This window comes from Buceros rhinoceros, unplaced genomic scaffold (genome assembly GCF_000710305.1).
Source record: "Buceros rhinoceros silvestris isolate BGI_N320 unplaced genomic scaffold, ASM71030v1 scaffold26177, whole genome shotgun sequence".
Lineage (NCBI taxonomy): Eukaryota > Metazoa > Chordata > Aves > Bucerotiformes > Bucerotidae > Buceros > Buceros rhinoceros.
The window spans coordinates 7560-7933 of NW_010421930.1; the positions used below are offsets into that span (position 1 = coordinate 7560).

General features: G+C 58.6%; 1 protein-coding gene across 1 annotated transcript in view; it reads right to left on the reverse strand.

Annotated features, from left to right (window-relative positions):
- Window positions 1-374, reverse strand: part of ANKZF1 (ankyrin repeat and zinc finger domain containing 1) — a 5739-nt gene that overhangs the window by 2310 nt on the left and 3055 nt on the right. Inside the window, exon 10 of the mRNA XM_010139882.1 lies at window positions 132-286. Within this exon, the coding sequence (XP_010138184.1) occupies window positions 132-286 (155 nt within the window). The remainder of the gene's footprint in view (window positions 1-131; window positions 287-374) is intronic.

Genomic DNA, 374 nt, shown 5'->3' on the forward strand with positions numbered 1-374 from the left:
GAGCGGTGCTCTGCTCTGACTAGGAAACACACAGCACTGTTAAAGCACTGTCCTGCTAGCCAGGTTTGGGCACTGCAGGATCTCCAGCACCTTCAGATTCTGTGACAATGTGCTATGGCATTGCTGGGCACTGCTGGCAGCAGCCGAGCCCTCTCTGGAGATGAGGCCCACTCCCACGCCCTTCAACACAACCGGCTTAGCCAGGTGCTGCCTCTTCCCCACTTCAGAGCTACTGTCCTGAACACACCCAAAGATATATGGCTGCACTGCAGCCGTCCCACACCCACTGTGGGACAATGTGATCTTCACCCCGACTGCAAACCCGCCAGCAGACGGGGCAGGCATCCACCCAGCCGAGCTCCCAACCCCACTCA